Source organism: Anopheles aquasalis, chromosome 3, assembly GCF_943734665.1.
Source record: "Anopheles aquasalis chromosome 3, idAnoAquaMG_Q_19, whole genome shotgun sequence".
Taxonomy (NCBI): domain Eukaryota; kingdom Metazoa; phylum Arthropoda; class Insecta; order Diptera; family Culicidae; genus Anopheles; species Anopheles aquasalis.
The window spans coordinates 17,948,442-17,967,150 of record NC_064878.1 but is presented as its reverse complement, the minus strand read 5'-3'; the positions used below and the strand labels follow the sequence as shown (position 1 = coordinate 17,967,150).

Here is an 18,709-nt window from a genome sequence, read left to right as displayed (position 1 = left end):
ACTTTCGACGCCATCCCTCCGGAACCTACTCCCCTGCCCTCTTCCACCAAGAAGGGAAAAACATCAATCAAAATGGACAATTTCGTTTGTGCGCGCGCCAGAGATGGAGAGCGACGATTCCATAAAACGTTATTGCACTCCGCGCACCACCCAGGCTTTCCCCAGCCACCAGGGCTGGTCAGGGCCACCATCCGGACACCGAACAAAGCAAGGATCCGCGGGAAGGATCTCAAGAAGCCAAACTCGCTGGGCTGAAACCAATTTTGGAGTAACTTCCCGACGTAATGCGCCAGCGTGCACCAGAGACGCAGAGGCACAGCTTATCCCCTAGAGATTGCACCGCGAAGAGCGATCCTTCCCGGTGCGATGGGGGAAGCTGATACGAGCGCGTATTACGTCCGATCCGAGGCTGACCGCGCCAACCTCACTCGCTGGTCCGGTAAGGAGCGTCCAATTTCGCTTATCCAGTATCCAGAACGGGGCCACCTCCTTCTTGCCGTGCGTTCTTTCGGTAAACGCTTGCGTCACTTGGGAACCATCTCGCACAGCATACCCAGACCGGCACGAATTGCTGGAAGGCAGAGGCAGTGGCGCGTTGGCTTCCAAGTTTTACAATGATGTATGGCTGCATCTGATGCACCAGCAGGTCCAGCACCGCCCTCTCTGTTTGCCGAATGTTAAGTCCCAGGGAAAGCAGTGAGTGAGTGTAGCGACCAGAGTAGAAATGCTCGCCTTTTTCCGGTATTTGATGATCCTTTTCCGCTTGGCTTTACATGGGGCTTGGGCTCTCCTGCTGCTGCTGCTGCTGCTGCTGGAGTTGATGCATGGACTTTGATTGTTTCTTCTTCAGAATCTGGCACTTTTCTCCCCTCTCACCCCCCCCCCCCAAAAAAAAAGAGCATAAGCACCAGTTCCGGCGTCGGAACAGTGGACCAACTTCAAAGTGAGCGATTCGTTTTCCACTTCTACGGAAGTGTTGGTTCATGACGGCTGCAGTCATCCTTGGGAAGCACTTGAATTGTTGTTCACTTGTTTTTTTTTTTTTGCGTTGGTTTTCTGGTTGCTCCACAATCAAAGAACTTGCACAAGCTTGCTGGTGCATCCGGTGTTTTCATTTCGACAACACAATGGCCCCAAAAATGGTACCAAACACACTCACAGACACAAGTGCAAGATACTGTGCCACGCGGTTCCACAGTGTACAGTCGCTTTTTGTTGTACTATTCTGAACAATCATTCCAAGTCGACTGCAAGTTAGCATCGAAGCGGAACGTAAGTGCACGTCCCGCGATTCATCTTCTTCCGGCACCAGCAGCAGCAGCAGCAGCAGCAGTCTGTCTTCCGGTCTTGTGCTTTAGCTGTGCGACGGGAAAATCCCCTTGCGGAAGCTTAAACCCCAACCCTCGCCGGGTAGCATGATTTTAAGGATAACGCGAGGCTCACTTCAAACTGTTGCTCGTGGAGGCAGAGCGTAAGAAGTTGCCCTCCCCTGGTGCACGATCCATAATTTATGTTACTTTCCGTCCGAAGCAACAGCAGCAATAAGCAACAGCTTCTGGTCTCTCTCACTCTCTGTCTTGGCCTCGCCAACAGCTCTCCGGTGGCCACTCTGGTTGCTAGGTCGCTTGGCAGTAGTCTCACGTGGCCCTCGACGACGCTACTGTTGCTCACGCTGTACACGATAGTGTTTTTGTGTTAAGGCCCTGGTGTGCCTGGGCGACTGGGTGGCGATCTGAATCTGAATCTATCCCGTCCGCCAACGGCCACGAATGGTCCTAAATTTTGGTCCAAAAGGCAGCCAGTTTTGGGAGGTGAATAGAGAAGAAAGCAGGGAAGTAGGAGGGTTCTTCGCAAAGACTGCTAGCTAGCGAGAGCTGTCACTAGGGCTGTCTGTAATCCTCGTCGGTTCTGTCGGTGTTTCGTCTGCAACATTGATGAAGCAGCGAGCCGCGGGGAGCGTGCTGGCGAGACCGAGTAGCACGCCAGAGCACTGACTGACGGACGGACACGCCAGACCAGATCGGGGACAGATTGGTTGGTACATTTTTAATGCGCCCGTGTCCGCAGTCAGAGTCAGAGATCAGCAATTTCCTTCTCGGCTCCCTCTCGAGAGTTCACGGGCGGGAGGTTGGTAACGTGTAACGAGAGGGACATACTGTGCGTTCGAATACGGCATCGTCTTAATGTTGATCTTGTTCGTTTGGTCCCCTTTCTTTTCCGAACAAATGACCGCTACGTAGTTCGAGAATTGTAGATCTGAAGACACGGTCGGTCGTTGGTCAGTGATTCTGAGTAATAAACCCCTCAGAAGGAAACAGAATGTTGCAAAGCAACAGTGTCTTAGCAAGCGGCTTCTAGTCCCTCAAAATGATGCCTCAAAGCGCCGACCAAGTGTTGGATATCCCACTGTATCTCACTTTAAAACAATGCGCCATTGTATCGCGACGCCTCGTGGCTCGTGAATCCTGCCGCATACCAGGGGCCAGCGATCACGATTTGCCAGGTGAAACGTCGGTCGTTGGCATCCTCATTAGTGAAGATGCCGCATCAATAAATAATTTCCCGCTTCACGCGCTCTCTCACTCACCACCACCTCGCTGCACCGCCTCGCCTGGACTGGTCGGTGTGACTGAAGGCGGTGTGGCGTTAATGTGCCATTTACGTGCCGGCCGTCCAAAAACATCCCGATGGCGTCGTGACTGGGATTCTGTGGAACGGGACGCAAGGCGGTGCTGATGTGGCGGGAAAATGTGGAAAAACTTTTTAATGATCCATCGAGCAGCGTTCAGAGCACTGCGTAGCGATGTTAGTGTGTGTTCGGTTGTTGTTATTGTTTTGTGAGGTGAGGTTGAAGTTTGATTTATGTTTCGAACTTCTATGCGTCGTCCGTCCACGCTTCTAGTCGCCATTCCGTGCTGGTGCTGGTCAGGTCAGCCGGTACAGCCGGTTCCCTGATCACAGCACGCCACGTGCTACCCCATCTCGATTCCCATTTGTCTGTGTCAGCCTGTTTTTGTTTGTTAGTGGTGGTGGTGTGCGGTGCTCTCGATATTGCATTTTTGGAACCTAGATCAATGGAAAGCAGAGGACTAGGGTAGTGGAATGGCGTCGATGCCGATGTTTACTCAAAAACAAAATGCATATTTTGCGTTCCTCATCTCGGAATTGATGGGTGAAGGGGGAAGTGCATGGTTTTTATTATTGAAAAATATGCCCGACAGTGAGGTAGACTGTGCTTAGAGGAATTCGATGCATAATCGGGATAGCTTTTTTTCCTTTCACCTGGCTGCAGATGCCAGCAGCGTGCTACGGAATGTAGCTGGTAGCTAGCTTTATCGGTACGTGCATTTTACGTGCAATTATGCTTCAGCAGTTCATCATTTTCTGAATAGTTTTTTTTATCGGTTTCATAGATTTTCACCCATTTCAATCAATTAATTTCATCTTTCATCAACCTCGAATGCTCGCAAAGAACCTCAAGAACCATTCACCAATCCCCAGATAATCTGTATAAAATATTAAAAGTTTAGCAAAAATAATATCTCTAAATCCTGTTCTGTATTTTACCCAGCAATCGTATGACCGTATTTCATTCTACCTATTCTCCTCATGTTACCTTTTAAAAATCATTTGAAATCAAATTCGGATCTAGTTGCATTAGTCCCATGATATTCAAGAGTTGAATTTGTTTGTCTCTTATTGTTTTTATTACAATTTGTATGCGTTTGATACAAACTCTGCTCGACTAATGCCATTACTTCTTTGCCGCCAAAAAGATTTATCTATACAGATACCCCTTGATCTCGATATACTAGCGCAAATTCAAGAAAATCTCGCAAACTTTGTTTGGAGAACTACTGCAAAATATATTTTTATTAGGAACAACTTTCGTTGTATCAAGATGTGTAAACGATTCTGTTTCAGCTTTTTTACAAATAAAATACAAACATATTGGAAAAGAAGCGCCAGAACAGTGGTTTTGAACAGCATATTTACATTAAAAAAGGCTCAAAACACTGAATAAGTTACGATCTCTGATCTGTTTTCTTTAAAAAAAAACTGTAAAAAAAAGATATCAACTTGAAACTTTGTCTCTTTTTCCAAATATTCTTCCGTGGACCTGTTACAGGTTGTTTTATCGAAAGCAACTCAATTACTTCGTTGTAAAGTACTCCTTCTTCAACATCTCCCGTTCTTGACAGGCCATTTACGCAAACAAGTTCCATAGTCCTTTCCATGAACTCAACACACCTTGAGCGCTGAAGTGTCTCCTTCCATCACGGTACCAACTTACGAAGCGATCGCGGAAATGGTGATTGTCAAACTCAACCACCAGCACCAGCACTTGACGCTGCTTACCGAGCAATTCTGCACGTCCGCTGTTATTCCACGAGTGAACTGAGGCTAACTGTTCAACGAGCTGTTTGTTGTTTTGAGCCCAAAAGCCTAAAATTACCGTTTTGGGGCGGACGTAAAAACCCCTCAACTCGTTCCAATACCAATCAGCGAGCAACATTATGCCATCGATCGATCCACAGTTAATGCTTTCTGGGAGCTTCTCGTATTTTTATGATCTTTCTGTTTTGCTTTTCTGGTCGCTTTCCAATTTTTGTTGAAAACGAAGAAAACAAACAACCAGAGCCAGGGTCGGGATGACAATACCGTTCCATTTTGACTGCCGATGACGCGGTGGTGCTGATGCTGTGACATCGCGACCGCTGGCTCTTTGGCTGGGGACCCACACCATTGGGTGGGCCACAATCCAAAAAAGCATATTTCAAGTTTCCTCCTTCTTCTCCGGTTTCTCGACATTCAACAGGTTGTTATTGCAGACTTCCTCGTCAGCAGTGAGCAAAGAAAAACATGAACATGAGTTGATGAGCGTCGTTGGGTGACGTGCGGCCTCGGTTTGTTTGTGTTCGTTTCCACTTCTTCGCTTTTCCGGGTGCTTTTCCGTGTGTTCGCCCATCGTCGGGGAGGTTCCGATTTGATAGCGGTTCCGGTCGTCCCGGAGAGCTACTCGATGGTCCTCTCGTTTGGGGATGGTTTTTCTTTCTTTATTCCCTTTTTGTTTTCCCAGCGAAAACAAAAGCGACCAAATGCTCATTTCATTTTCCCACTTTGCACCGCCATTATGTGCCTTTTTTTTGGGGGGCGCTTTTTGGGCATTGTGGGATCGGTAACCAAACACCCAAAATAAAACCCCATTTTAGACCCTCCACTAGACCGACGGTCCTGTAATCTAAACATATATCGGTCTAGAAGTGAAAAAATAACGAAAAAGTGGTGAACAGGTCGGGGAGGGACCAACAACATCAACATACCGCATGACCGCAGACGATGGTCATTAACTTTATTGGTGATTTGTGTTCGCCAAGCCCCCCTCGGGAGGTCCTTACGCGTTGATCGTTCGTCCATCAATCTGTACTCTCTCTCTCTCTCTCTCTCTCTCTCTCTCTCTCTCTCTCACACTCTGCTCTCTACACGCTCTTTTTATGCCACCACCAGATAGATCCCAAATCGGAGCATAAAAATAGAAAATAAAGACCCCAAAAAGCGCCATCCATCCCAAATCGGTAAAAGGCAAAAGCAACCTACGCCGGTACGTCGGAAGAGCGTCACGAGCGAAACGATCTGCGAAACCGAAAACGCACAAAACGAAGTTTATAGCGAGGGACACCGGGAGTGCTGGTGCTCGATTCTCGATAAAAGTATGTCGAGCGGCCTTGTGGAGTAGGAATGCGAAGGGGCGCATCAAAAAAAAAGTAGAATGAAAAACGAAAAAAAACAGGACAAGACCCCCAAAAGCTCCAGGATGGGTACGTTTGGGAACCACGGAGTTTATATGGGGCCAGATCCCCACGATGAGGGTCGTGGTTCACCAGGCCTTGACCCAGCACCCTTCCTCTCTCTAGTGTGTGGCAGCAATTGAGGAATAAAATTCTCTACATGATTCCCTTCGCGTCACCGCCACCCACCCTTTTACTTCCATCTGAAGTCGAGCTGACATCGACATGCCGACAACTGCCGGTAGTACCACCAGTCGGGGATACCAGCGCCCCCTGCAAAACATGGTATGTAACCGAACCGCCGGCTGAGGACAGTTGGACATTGTTTCCACACGCTCCCCACACCAACCCACGCCCTCTTCCACGAATACGGTAACGGTTCCATTTGTTTTACGAGCCGACGATAACTGCGGGTCGACTCCTCGTTTCGCGGTTCGCACCCCCAACCTTCCGGAGTGCTGGTGCTCGTAATCCTTTCGCAAATCCACAGCAATCGTAGCAACCGTACCATGGTCCATGGTGGTGGCTGGCTCAAACAGAACCGAACTGTCACACGGCGGTCTGGTGGCGATTTGGTATTTGCATTCCTCGAGTAATCTAGAATTCATGCTGCTGCTACTGCTGCCCCCTTTACCTTCCGCCAGCAGCAGTACAGACGGCCGCATTCGCATCCATCATCGTAGCGTAGAATGTGGTTCTCACGAGTCGTATCGTATCGAGTCCTTGTACGGGCGACGTGGTGGTAGTGGTGGTGATGCTTGCGGTGGTGGCGATGCTTTTTAGCTCGAGATAACCGACGACCGGAGGACCGAGGACGGGGAGCGTTGGATGGAGCTTAAACCGATAGTAGCAGCAGATAACAATGAGGGCCCATGGACGCCACTGCGGCCGGATTAGCTCCCTTGTCCTGCGGCTGATAGACAAAGTAAGCGCGTCTTCTTCCATCGTCCCGTCGGTCCGGTGTCTGTCTGTCTAATCCGCTTTTACTTCACCAATCGGTGCTGCTGCCCGCGAGTGATTTTCATTTTCATCTCGCTGCCTTCTCTATACGTCATACACGCCGGTTTCATCCTTTCCTTTTCCATATTTTGAGCACGATTTGCACACGAATACTCCGTGTCCTTGTCGGTGGGTATATTTTTTTAACCGTCCCCGAGATCCTCGGGCTGGGTTTTGATGCAACAACATCGCCGGGACGAGCGGCCGGTATGAAATTGTGGATTAAATCCTAGCGGTGATCCTAGTGGAAAAGATTGTTGTGCTAGGGTCTAGTGTAGGGATTTGGTGTCTGTATGTATGTTGTGTTTCGTTCATTTATGAGATAGTTGGAGCCTTCAACCTTTACCAACTTGTTTTTAGTGAGACCTTCGGATTGATGATTACGATCGTGCACCAGGCAAGCACAATCGGTGATGGCGATGTGCGGTTTGTGTTGGGGCAGAACTCAAATTTTAATTATTTATCCACACGAATGCACCGCAATGTTACTTGTTTGTGGATTCCGAATACGATGTGAACAAGTTTTTTCTTTAAGCTTGAGATGGCATTTGGAGAGTGCTGCTTGTCGCAAGGATTTTGTGTTAGAGAATGTTTTTAACGTTTTCCGTAGTGAATCCTTGTACATATATTTTCTGTTAGGATTTTACTGTTGTGTATTTTAATATAATCAACGATATAACTTCAGAGTTAGAACATAGCTTTGGTGGAAAGTACTTTGGTTTTGTCAAAAACACTCTGCAAATCTGGAAAAAAATCGTTGATTGACGTTTTCAAAATTTAATTTAATAGTTAAATATTATTAAAATACATTGTCGATTTATTAAATTTTATTGGATAAAAAAGCGATGCCAAGGTAGCTTTTGCTGAAGATTACTAAAAGAATTCAATGCTCTTAAATGTATAAAACCATTTTACGAAATGGGATTTGAATTAATCAGTATTAGCAGAAATTCAATAACATAGAGTCTTCGTCGAGACTTGAAAAAGAGCTATAAATTTCAATTCAAACAAAATACACTGTTGCGTAAAAAAAGTAAAGCATCTAAGCGATTACTTAAAAGATCGAGAGCATTACATCGGGGGAAATTATATTATTTTTATCAACCAAAACTACACTAACTGAGCAATCCTCATTATTGATTTTTGTCCCACAAAATAACGCGAAAAAAGGATCTTTACTGCCCATTACTTCAAAACATTTGCAAGGACATTCATAAAACAAAATGAGTTCAAAACCAATCCACAGCTAATACGACTGAGCCGTGGAAACCCTCGAACAAACGATCGTAAACCGTTCCAATCCCGAACCTCACGTAATTGAATGAAGCGTCAGACATCGAGACGAAACGAACGGGCTCCGGGGCTATCCTATGCAATGCTACTACGCTTCCAACGGTCGGGTTGCGATACTAATATAGAAAGTGCATCTTTATGTTTCTTTACGGCGCAGACCGCTCCGGTCAATGGATGGTGGCCAAAGTTTTTCACCGTTCCAATCTTACCTTACCGCCAGCCTTCCTGTGCTTTCTTCGTACAAAATGTATGATTCTATTAAAGCTTATCTCGTCTAATCGTGCGAGTTTTGTGACGCACGGTTTTAGGTTTGCCAGGTTTATGGACAAAGACAGAGAAGCTGATGCTGCTGTGAAGCAAACGCGAGGTGTTGGCATTGAATGTCTGTAATACAGCTCCCGACGGATAGCGATACGGGTACAAGCGGTACGCTTTACGAAACGATTTGGAGAATACCTCAGGCACACTCCCAGGGAGAACTCCACCAAGACGGAGAAAGGACCAGGTGGAGGGAAAAAACCCCGTGGCGATGAGTTGTGGCAGTGTTGTTCTAGGAGCGCATGTGGCTTCGGCCATAAAACTCGCTCTTTATGGTGTGGACCGAGCGTATAAGCTTCGAATCGATGGACCGTTTGGTTCCCTTTTTTTGTTTCGCTTTGGCGATTGAATCGCCTCATCGGTGTGGTTTGGAGTTGGCCGGTTGTTGGTTGGAATGTTGTCGGGATTGACAGCAAATGACACTGGTGTAGCTTATGGCGAAGTGAAACTTTGCTCTTAGCACAATGTTCTAGAAGGCAAGTTGAAGATTCTCTACACGTTTTACCGTTGGTGTGATGGCTTTTAGAAGGTTGTTACAGATTTGTGTGTGGTATGGTTCGTGGCGAGTTTTTGTCCCCACTTCAAGTGCATTTTATTGTAGAAACAGGTTTATCGAATGTTATTCAAAGTGTAGGGCATACTTTTGTATATTGGAAACATAATTTGACAACAAACTTCAACTACGGTCTGTTTATTTAATTTTCATTGCTCCTATTGGACCATTTAGTCCATGGGTATTTCACCTCTTTGCTCAATGACGGTAGTGTTCGGAAAATGTAACGATGAAACAATTTTTAATATTTTTTATTTTACCATTTAAATTGCTACTGAAAACCCTTGAAGGTTTGCCATTTTACCGGTTACCTGGCGCCTCCATCATCGGGTATTTCGCCAATGGATTTACACCTTTTCGCATACCCAGCGCGCTGACCAGCTTCGGAATTACCTTTACCTCTCTGGCCACAAACATTGTCACTTTTGGGCTTTGGTGGAAAAAAGCAAAAGGTTTAGTCCATATGTTTCGGTAGTAGCATTCTGGTTGAACGAACAAAACATCCAAACAAACAATTCTTAGAAACCATTTCACTTTATCAGAACCGTGTAATATCCATCCGTAGCGCGATACCACCTACGGGATTGAATTGACCTATACCAATCAATCATCCGAAAGCCATCTGTCATTGCTTAAACCTAGTGCGTGTGCTGTGTCCGTTGTGAACATGAGCTTCACACCTGCGAAACGCAACAATATCCTTAAGTAACTTTCTGCCCAAAATGACGCTCCCTGACAGATCGATTACAGCTCACAGCCGACCATCTCACCCTGGCACCAAACTCTTGCGTAACGCGATCTGTTTACTGAGCAAGCCCCAAACCCAAAATTGGTCACATGTCCTTTTGCCGGGCAATGTTTGCGGCCATCTGTCACCGAAAGTCAAAGTTCACGTACGGTCTCTGGCTGCCAGAATGGGACCGATTGGTCATTTTAAAGCAACGTAAACCTTGCCTTAAAGTTCTCACGGACACATAGAGATTGTCTTGCGACACACTAGAACCTAACTGTCCATTGACCGAAAACAAGCGATTCGTCTCGAGAATCAACAGTTTCTTCCTGGTAACCACCTCCACCGCCCTTGCGATGCCTGGTACAACAATCAATCATACCTCCTTCCGGTTACAGCTGGACGTCCGGGCCCAGGCAGCTGAGCAACCCTTTATGTGTGTGCCCTGTGCCAGGGTGTGATGGGCATCTTCCGGTAAGAACCGGTTCAAGGATGCCAGATTTGGTCCTTGTTGGTCCCCTGGTGATGGTTTGCACTGTTAAATGTGTTCATTAACAGTGTAAATATTGATCCACCCATAGGCGTAACCTTCCTCACCGTCCTTCGTCGTCCTTTATGACTTTCCTGATAAACTTCCATGGGGACCATCCAAGGTACCCGGCATTGGCAACGGCTTCTTGGTATCCGACAAAGTGCTACCATGAGTTTACCATGGTATGGTAAAACCTTAACCCATCCCAAGCAGGGGCTTCCATCTCCGATTGAATTGCGGACACACACGAACGCCACGATTCACCTGCGAAACGTTGGGAAGAGCACGAACGTGGAAGTAATTGGTGATGATCGAATTCAAATAGATTCAAATTAAAAGCAAACACAGGAAACTCATTAGAGAACCGGTTCGAATCTCGAGGGAGGGAAAACAACTGGAACCCTGGATGCTGGATGTGTGTCCAGTGGAAGATCCGGCCGTCGGGATTCTCTGCGGGATAAAGTTCATGCCACACAGAAAACCACTGACCAACCGACCGACTCGGGTCGATAAGACGATAAGTTTATCTCATGTGATTCCGAGAGTTCTCTTCCGCTGGAGCTTCTGCTGGTGGATGGCCACCCGGATGACTGGTCCGATATGCCACCAGTAGCCTCTAGGATGCCATCACATCCGGGGTATAAACTAAGAGAGATTAAAGACTCACATACAAGACCGTTTAAGATTGCTCCACCTTTTTCTCGAAAGCGAACTTGTGCCATTGGATTTCTGGAGCAGCACAAATAGAGGTTGATACTGGAGTGAGTGTCTCGGTGGTGCACCTTCAAATTTTGTAATTCAAATGAAATCGAATCGTGGTCCAAGTAAATGTAATCCAATGGAACACCAGCACCAACGGTACACTGACTAGACCCAGACCCCCGCGTGAACTGAGCGATTAAAGGAACTAAATCAAAACTCTGGCTCACTGGAGGGAGCGCAATTCTCTAGCATCTAACAGCATCCGCTAGTGCCAGTTCCCAGGAATTGAAAGCTGTCAGAGTAAATGCTTTCAGAACGTCCGCTGCATTGCTGGTGCAAGCAGCAATCGACTGCAAAATGAACTGGGTTGTGTCGTTGAATGCCGCGTGTCCATCAATCTGTTGGCCAGCCAGCTTGCGATGGCATCCGGTAGCAAAAACACCATGCACACTAAACCGGCACCGGCTCGGCGTTAGTCCGCATTTCGTCGGAAATGTAATTTGTCCAGCGATCCACTCCACGGCACGGTTTTGGTGCGATGCGATGCGATGTGCCGTTCGACGCGGCACACAACGAGGCTGGCCAATTCTCGTTTTTCTGGACGGGATTTTGGGCATTTTTTTTTCCAGTGGCCGGTTCCTCCTGCTGCTGTTCTTCAGGTGCAGCCCCCGGGGACCGGGGGTAACCCTGTTGTGCGTCAGCTGGTTCGGTAGGAGGCTTCGAACAGGAGCGCACCGTTTGTTGCTTTTGAGCACTGGATTGCTGGCACTGTTCCAGACCAGCGAAACCGACTGGCATACATTTTAATGCTCGCAGCATGTTGCGCTGCGTGCCTTAATTAAATTGAAAATTTCTCTTCGCTTCTCGCGAAACTAAACGCATTCCCCTCCTCGGGGACTGTTGACGGCTACCAGCACCACCCGGTTGGATGCGCGGTGATCGCTTTTTGGAACTTTTTTGCCGTTTTCCCTTTTGTTGGTTTGTTTTCCTGCTTCGCTGCTTTTTAGCATACCTTTCCCACCTACCACCGACCCATTTTTTTGATTTGCATACTTTTTTATAGTTTCCATTCGGCCCATTTCACTTCCGCCTGCGCGACTTCCAAGTTGTGCAGCTGTTGGCCAGTTGTTGTTGCCGCGGATTATGTGTTACCAGCTTTCGGTCTAGCTTTTCCGACGATAAAGTGCTCCTCAGTCTCAATTCTAGCTCGTGCGTTCGAGTACTGCTTTGTGATTGTTTGTTCTTTTCCGGTTTTCTGCAAAAAGTTGCAGCAGCAGCCTTTCTCCCCGCTCAATATCATCAGCAAACGGATCGATGCAGGGCGCTTTTACGCGTCGAGTGCTGCTGCTGCTGCGTCGCCGGTTGACAGCACGTATAACTTTTTGAAAAATCATAATAAATTCATCACGTCAGCTGCCGAAAGTTGTACGTTCTGCGTGGGTTCTAGCGACGCGGACGGCTGACGACGGTGTCAGCCAGAGTTGGGGTCGGTGGTTTCGGCATAGAAGGACCACGGTGGGCGGGTGCTTGAGTGTTCGTTGAAGCAAATGTTAGGCCGTAGCCAAACACAATGTTAATTGATTTATTTATGCTACTCGCTGGTTCGCTGTTCATTAGGCGGCTGTTCGCGGTAAGTGCCGTCGATAAACAAAGCAAATCCATTGCTGTTGGGTTCGCGACGGGGGTTTTTGGTTTCCTTTTTTTTTGCTGCAAAGCATTTACTCTGACCGAATCAAAAACAACGGAATAAATATTAACAGGAGAGGTGGAAGCAGAGGAACATAATGGAAAAAAAGTAATAAATAATGGACACCGATCTGGATCTAACTGTTATGTTAATAGACTAGACTTAACCGAGTACAAAGAGCAATTGTCAACAACGAGCAAGCAACCAACAGAGACCTTTTCCCACACGGCGGAAAACATGCACACACATCAGCAACGCGTTAGAATCGATCGGTCAATTGCTTTCGCCTCCGACGCTGAAACACATGTAGCGTACTGATTGCTCGGAGTGTAGCGAGTGCTCCCAAGACTCTGCAAGAGCCGGCTGTCGGCATCAGTATTCCATCGCGATAGGGCCACCCATTTGCCTCCCGAAACTCGCCAAAAGACACTCACTCGCCAGTCCCACCCGGGCCCCTTCACACATTACGGTGCATTGAGGCGTAAGAAGTCAGATTCCTGGGACCCTGGAACGAACCATTGGCTCGGCTTCGGTGCGGGTAATGTGTGCGCCCACAAACCCCACCCACGAACGCACGCATTGGAATCCTTTTTGGTCAGATTAGATTTATATTTGACCCAACGAGTGGAGGGCACCTCGAACGGACCTCGTGCCTCTCTTTCTCTTCCTCCGCGACCTAGCAAAACAAATACTACGTGGAGGGCCCCCGGCGGGGAAACGTCAGTGGCCCATGTGATTCCTCGTTTGACTTCCCTTCCATTAGCATAATCGAATCGTGTAGTCCTAATGAGCCTTACGATGAGGAGGCGGAAGGTGGAGGGACGGTCGTAACTCTTGCGGTTACGTCACGTCAGCGAGTGGCAAAAGGGAATGTGTGCTTTGGGAAGGGATTTGTTCCTTCGAACGCAATCGTCGTCGCCATATGACCATAGGGGGTCGAGTTGAGTTCCGGTTCCGGGTCTGCATTGTTTTGTGTCCGCTCAGATCGGTATTTGTGAACTGCTTTCAGATCCCTGGCTTTATCTGACGAGGGTTTTGGGGATTTTGTTCGATCGAGTAGATTATCAATTTTCCAATAACTCAAACACTTGCCTGTCATCAACTTGACACCTTCTTGGGCTACCGTCAATAAACTTTTGACATCATTTGTCACGCAGCGACTGCCATAACCTCACCCCAGGTGATCTAGTAGTCACTGATGGTTGTTGGTGCGTGGTGTGATGGCGCCCGATTGGCGATACTCTACTAGTGACAGCGGTATTGACTCATGACACTTCGTAAGCTGTTTCTGTGTAAACAATCAAATTGCATCATAATTTGTTGGTTGCAATCACGGTGCTACTACTACCGAATCGAACAACAAACATACACACCCTCACACACTCATACAATACGTAGTTTTCAACGAACGATAGCGAGTTGTAGCTTCCAGGTAATTGCCTTCCAGCGTCCAGCATTCACAAACAACTCGCTGATTGTGCTCGCTCAACCCAGCACCAGCAACAGTGACCGCACCAAACAATGATGGTCCACCCGCTCCATTCCACCCTATTCCTTCGTCAATATTGGCGGCACCACGTCATGGACCAGTGGCTGCTGGTGCTGGTGCATGGTGTACTGCAATTTCAATAGAACATTCAATTACACTGTCGGTGACCGTTTATCGATTGGATCGTGACACCTGCACCCCACCATTACAACACACCATGGAGCAGAACTCTGCTGTCAGTGTTACGCTGTTCGATTAGCTGCGTTCGTGCGTTCTGACCTAGAATCACAAGTTGCACCATTTGCTGATTGTAGAGTTTCATAACCACAAGATACTTGTGCGGAACTTTGGAACCGGATTCTTTCTTTCTTCTCATACTCTTTGTTTTTTTTCTCTATGTTTCTCTCTACTTTGCAGTGCTCCAACTCCGGTCGCCCTCGATGGATAACTCGTGGAGAAAAGTGACGTTGCGTTGACGTTCAGCCAATAATCGACAACTTTGCCAGTTCAGTTTCTGATCAGCTGTGATCGAGCGAACTGATCGACGCATTCGACGGTGATGCACGCGGCGATGCTGGTGGCGGCGGCGGCGGCGATGGTTTATCGAGCGTACCACCGTGACAGCCAGGGAGGACGCCATCTCGTTGCAGACCGGCGGTGCCGTCGGAAAGTGATAAAAATGACATAATACAGCGTAGCGTGTTCGCGGTGTGGTGTGAGTGTGTTTGTTTACGAGCACGTTTCGCACACGACGAAGTGACTGAGGCTTGTGATGTGATGGCGCACAGAAGTACAGCGGTTCATGGTTTCAAGCGGGTGAAGTACTCAAACCACTGAGACAACCCGGATTGCCAGGGGTCCAAGAGGCCCCCCTCGGTGTCTTAGAGTGTGCCTGTGTGCGCGCGAGTGTGTTTATGTTCCTTCTTTTGACAACAATTGGACACTTTTCGAAGGATTACGGTCAGGGAAAGGGAGTCGAGTGAGTGAGGCTCGATAGTGAAGGTTAGGGAAAAAGTGACATCCGGCAGTGAGCAACGGATCGGGGGCGTCAATGCACAAACTATGGCCCTGATGGACGGTAGCAACCCGACGAATGAATCATTTGCTTGGACCACCCTGCCCTGGTCACGAAGCACCTCTTCTCCCACTTCAGCGGCGTCCCGTGTGACGTACGGTCTTCCCATCACCTCTCCCGCTGACAGTAGCAGCACCAGTAGCTCCGGCAACAGTAGTCCACTTACCGTCCCTTACAATCTTGCCGCGTCGCCCGTATCCTCTACCGTCGGTACTGGCCGGTCCACCGCGTTTACCTCGTCGTCCAGCCTTCAATCAGTGACCAGCAGCTACTATTCGACCGCCACTGCGCCGAGTGTCGATCGTGTCGATCTACTGTACAGCGAATCACTTCCAACGACGGCTACGGCTACGACGACGGTCACGAACCGTGCGCCGCTGTCGTTTGCTACCGAGACCACCCCGATTTCCGATGAGACGGCCGACGAGTTGTCAAGCTTTGCCACCACCGCCAGCGATACCGTGCAGAACCTCACGCAAACGTTCCTCTCCAACTACAGTACGATCGCCACGGATTATGGCGGCACCCGAGAGGATACTGGCGGTGCCGGTGATGCCGGCAACAGTTCCTCGCCGGCGTCCTCGCTTTTGCCACCGGCCGGTAGTGGGCTGACGGCGAGCGGGATCGGCGGTGGCCTCTCGCTCTCACTGCCCGATCTGCTCGAAGAGGATGAGCTGATGGCCCTGTGGAACTGTACCAACTGCTTCTTGCTCAACTATGGTGCCGGTGGTGGTGGTGGTGGTGGTGGTGGTGCTGCAGGTAACAACACCACGAGCCGATACTACTTCCCCAATGGTACCGGCACCGGACGGGATCTGCTGCTGCCGGGGGGTGGTGATCTTGACGAGGATGCCATCGCCAGCGAAACGACAATCTATCTGATACGCGTGATCGCGACCGCCATCGTGCTGGGAATTGTTATCCTCGCGACCGTTATCGGTAAGTATCGGGCAGAGGTTCAGCGTGGCGTAGATTCACTCTTTTATCGGTGAACTGCCTTTTGGGGGGATGTAGGGGCGGAACTGGAGCGGATTTCGAGAATGAATCAATCGCATCCTCGAATCCAATGAATGCTGTACCTTTGATAACCGGGAAAATCCAATCAAAGAGGCGAATTACTATACGGGCGGTGAAATCGGAAAATCGATGTCCTTCGGTTGAAGAGTGCTTCAAAAGAAGGCCCGTGTTCGAAGCGTGTGTTCCCAGTTCAGTTCGAGGTCATTTTCCATGCAGAACACACGAGTTTTCCGAGATTTGAAGAGCCACGTCGGTGATGGGGATGTAATCTTTTTTTTTTTTTTGACATAAGTTTGAACCTCCGTTCGGTGCCCTCAAACCGGATAAATCGTAAATCGTGCCAGTTCCTCTCCGCCGCAGCGGTGGATGATGGGTGATGGGGGGCGCCATAAAAAAAACATACGCCCCGTTGGCTCGATGATTCCATGAAATCGAATGAAAGTGACGTCACTTCTCGGGAACCACGCGAGAAGCCGCGAGGTTGCCCCTCTTGACGGATAACTGCTGCACCATATTGCTACCGTCACGTGCGCTCGACAGATTGGCAAGGTCGTTGAAAAAGCGTCTAACTAACGGATGACTAACCTCCTTATGTCCTGACGTCATGGTGAAGCGGTGTTTTTCGGTGTTTATGACTTCAGTACAGTCGAGCAATCATTGCCAACCCGAATGGTTGGCATTTTGTCAAAATTCTCATTCGGATTGGCCATCTTATACCGTAAGGACTTCATAGGAATTCGTGTGAGTTTGAATTCATCTCGGAGAGCTTCCCTCGTCGAGAAACATGATTCCACATTGCGTGGCATCTTGGTTCTATGAAGTACTTGTCTGGGTTTAGGTAAACATCTTCTTGTTTTAAAACATTCACATCTCGTCCTACCCTCTAGCCCTCCCGTATGTGACGCTTTACATCTCATTTGCCATTCAGACACGATACGCTTCACGCAGCCAGCACGACCAAGAACCTGCCTTCAGTCAGCGTTCAGTGATGTGCTGTCTAGTGCACCGTTTCGCAACAGCGGCGCAGCTAGCTTTCTCGTTATCACGTTATCAAATCAAATCACAGGCCCCCTGATACCCTGATATTACAACAATTTGTTAGAGTTCTCTTCGCTTTCCTTCCACTTCGCTTCGAACGAAATGATGATGCACTTCTGACGTGGCCCATGTCCTCGCTGTGATGCTGGTGGTGAAGCTCGAGAGAAACAAAAGCAACATTCCTGGCCAGACCGTACCAGGGCTGGCATGTCAGTCAGACAAAGTCCCCGGGCACCGTAACGCACATGGCAAGGCCACACAGTGAGCGGGTACGTTCACGCAAGGCTGATTGGGGCTCTTATCGTGATTGTTATTTCATGATGTACAGTGAGCTGCACATGACAGGCCGCAGGTGAATGCTAATAACGCGTACGTCCACCCTGCGTGGTGGCCATGCCTCCGCTTTTCGTCGCTTTTCTGTCGCACCGGAGATGATGGCGGTGGATGGAATGAACGAATTTACGTAAATTTTCCAAACCGAGCGTTTCGCTTCGTTCGTTCGTTCGTTCGAGAATGCCTTTCTGGCGTGCTGGTTGATCGAGTTCGTGCTCGAGCACGTGCGACTACATCCTCTACGCAGTGCTCGGATCGATACTACCCTTCTGTTGATCTGTTTGGCAAACAAACGCCGGAAGCATCCATCACGTCAAACACCAGCTGCCGGGTAAACCAAACAGCTGTCCTTCCCTCCTCTGGGTGGCCAATGAATCCTTCAGCAATCGTATCCTTCTTCTCCCAAAAGCTCATCTCATCGTGTACGACCCATTGTATACCTTGCAGGCGCTCGAAGCGTTTGTTTTAGGCTTTCGTCACCCCAACCCCCTTTCTCTCTCTCTCTCTCTCTCTCTCTCTCTCTCTTTCTTTCTCCTTCTCTTTCTCTCTAGAAGATTTGTCCCAAACGGATGTCAGAAGGATCAGCAAACAAAAGTCAGCAGTGGCTTCGGGGAGGTTCTGAGGAGAAAATGTTTTCTTTTACCTGGCCGACTCCACCCCCCTGGGGGGAACCAACTTTATCGATACTTTATGTGGGTGGCGTAATATAAACAATCTCGGTTCTTCTCTTTACCGGTCTGAGCTCACGATCCTGGAGCTTGTGGATTGTGCGAATGATGACGAGAAAGGTCAATGATCTCACCGGTGCTGCGGTTACTTATCGGTTACGTCGGCTTTTTAGATGGGCTCAGTGAGCTTCTTTGCTCCCTTTTCCAACCGTTCTTTTTGGGGGGTGGGGGCTTATGCTTTATGAAGCATAAAATCATGAAAATCATGCTCATCTCTCCGCAGCAGCAGCACCGTCACGGCAGAATATTTCTCGCATTATTGATCATAAATCAATAGCCCGACACGCGGGAAGTAAATTAAAAACTTTGGCCAAAGACCTCCTCGCCCTCACTGACAACTGGCGTTTCCGCGCTCCTTCCCCCTCTCGGTCGTCGATTAATGAGAGCGTGTGCTCTGCATAAACCCCCCCCCCCCCCCCTCGGGCA

General features: G+C 48.6%; 1 protein-coding gene across 1 annotated transcript in view; it reads left to right on the top strand.

The window, feature by feature from the left end:
* LOC126574088 (5-hydroxytryptamine receptor-like) overlaps window positions 1–18,709 on the top strand; it is an 85,811-nt gene that overhangs the window by 27,061 nt on the left and 40,041 nt on the right. The window contains exon 2 of the mRNA XM_050234046.1: window positions 14,510–16,106. Within this exon, the coding sequence (XP_050090003.1) occupies window positions 15,155–16,106 (952 nt within the window). The 5' untranslated portion in view covers window positions 14,510–15,154. The remainder of the gene's footprint in view (window positions 1–14,509; window positions 16,107–18,709) is intronic.